General features: G+C 60.5%; 1 protein-coding gene across 1 annotated transcript in view; it reads left to right on the plus strand.

Moving 5' to 3' along the window:
- The window catches only part of PRPF8 (pre-mRNA processing factor 8), a gene marked incomplete at its 5' end in the record, with an annotated part of 18323 nt that extends 17935 nt beyond the window's left edge, over window positions 1-388 (plus strand). Inside the window, one exon of the mRNA XM_010135582.1 lies at window positions 234-388. Coding sequence (XP_010133884.1) covers window positions 234-388 — 155 coding nt within the window. The remainder of the gene's footprint in view (window positions 1-233) is intronic.
- Window positions 389-397: the final 9 nt, after the last annotated feature.

Below are 397 nucleotides of genomic sequence, written 5' to 3' on the forward strand. Positions count from 1 at the left end.
GGGGTCTCGGGAAATGAGGAGAGTGGCAGACAATGAGTGGAAAAGGACGATGGGGGCATTGCTCTGTCGTGAGGGGAGCCCGAAGGGTGCCGGTTTTGTGGGTTTAGAACTCTCTCTTCTGGCGCGCTCTGCTTAAAAATCACCCTGGGAGGGCAGAGGGCTTCGCTACGCTCCTGGTGGGCGCTGGAGGCAGGAGGGGGCGGTTCAGGTGGGTGATGGACCATCTCTTCCAGGTGTTCGCCACGACCCCAACATGAAGTACGAGCTGCAGCTCGCCAACCCCAAGGAGTTTTACCACGAGGTCCATCGCCCTTCTCACTTCCTCAACTTCGCCCTGCTGCAGGAGGGGGAGGTCTACTCCGCCGACCGGGAGGACCTTTACGCCTGAGTCCTGGAC

The sequence above is a fragment of the Buceros rhinoceros genome, unplaced genomic scaffold (genome assembly GCF_000710305.1).
Source record: "Buceros rhinoceros silvestris isolate BGI_N320 unplaced genomic scaffold, ASM71030v1 scaffold7940, whole genome shotgun sequence".
In the NCBI taxonomy this organism is placed as follows: Eukaryota; Metazoa; Chordata; class Aves; order Bucerotiformes; family Bucerotidae; genus Buceros; species Buceros rhinoceros.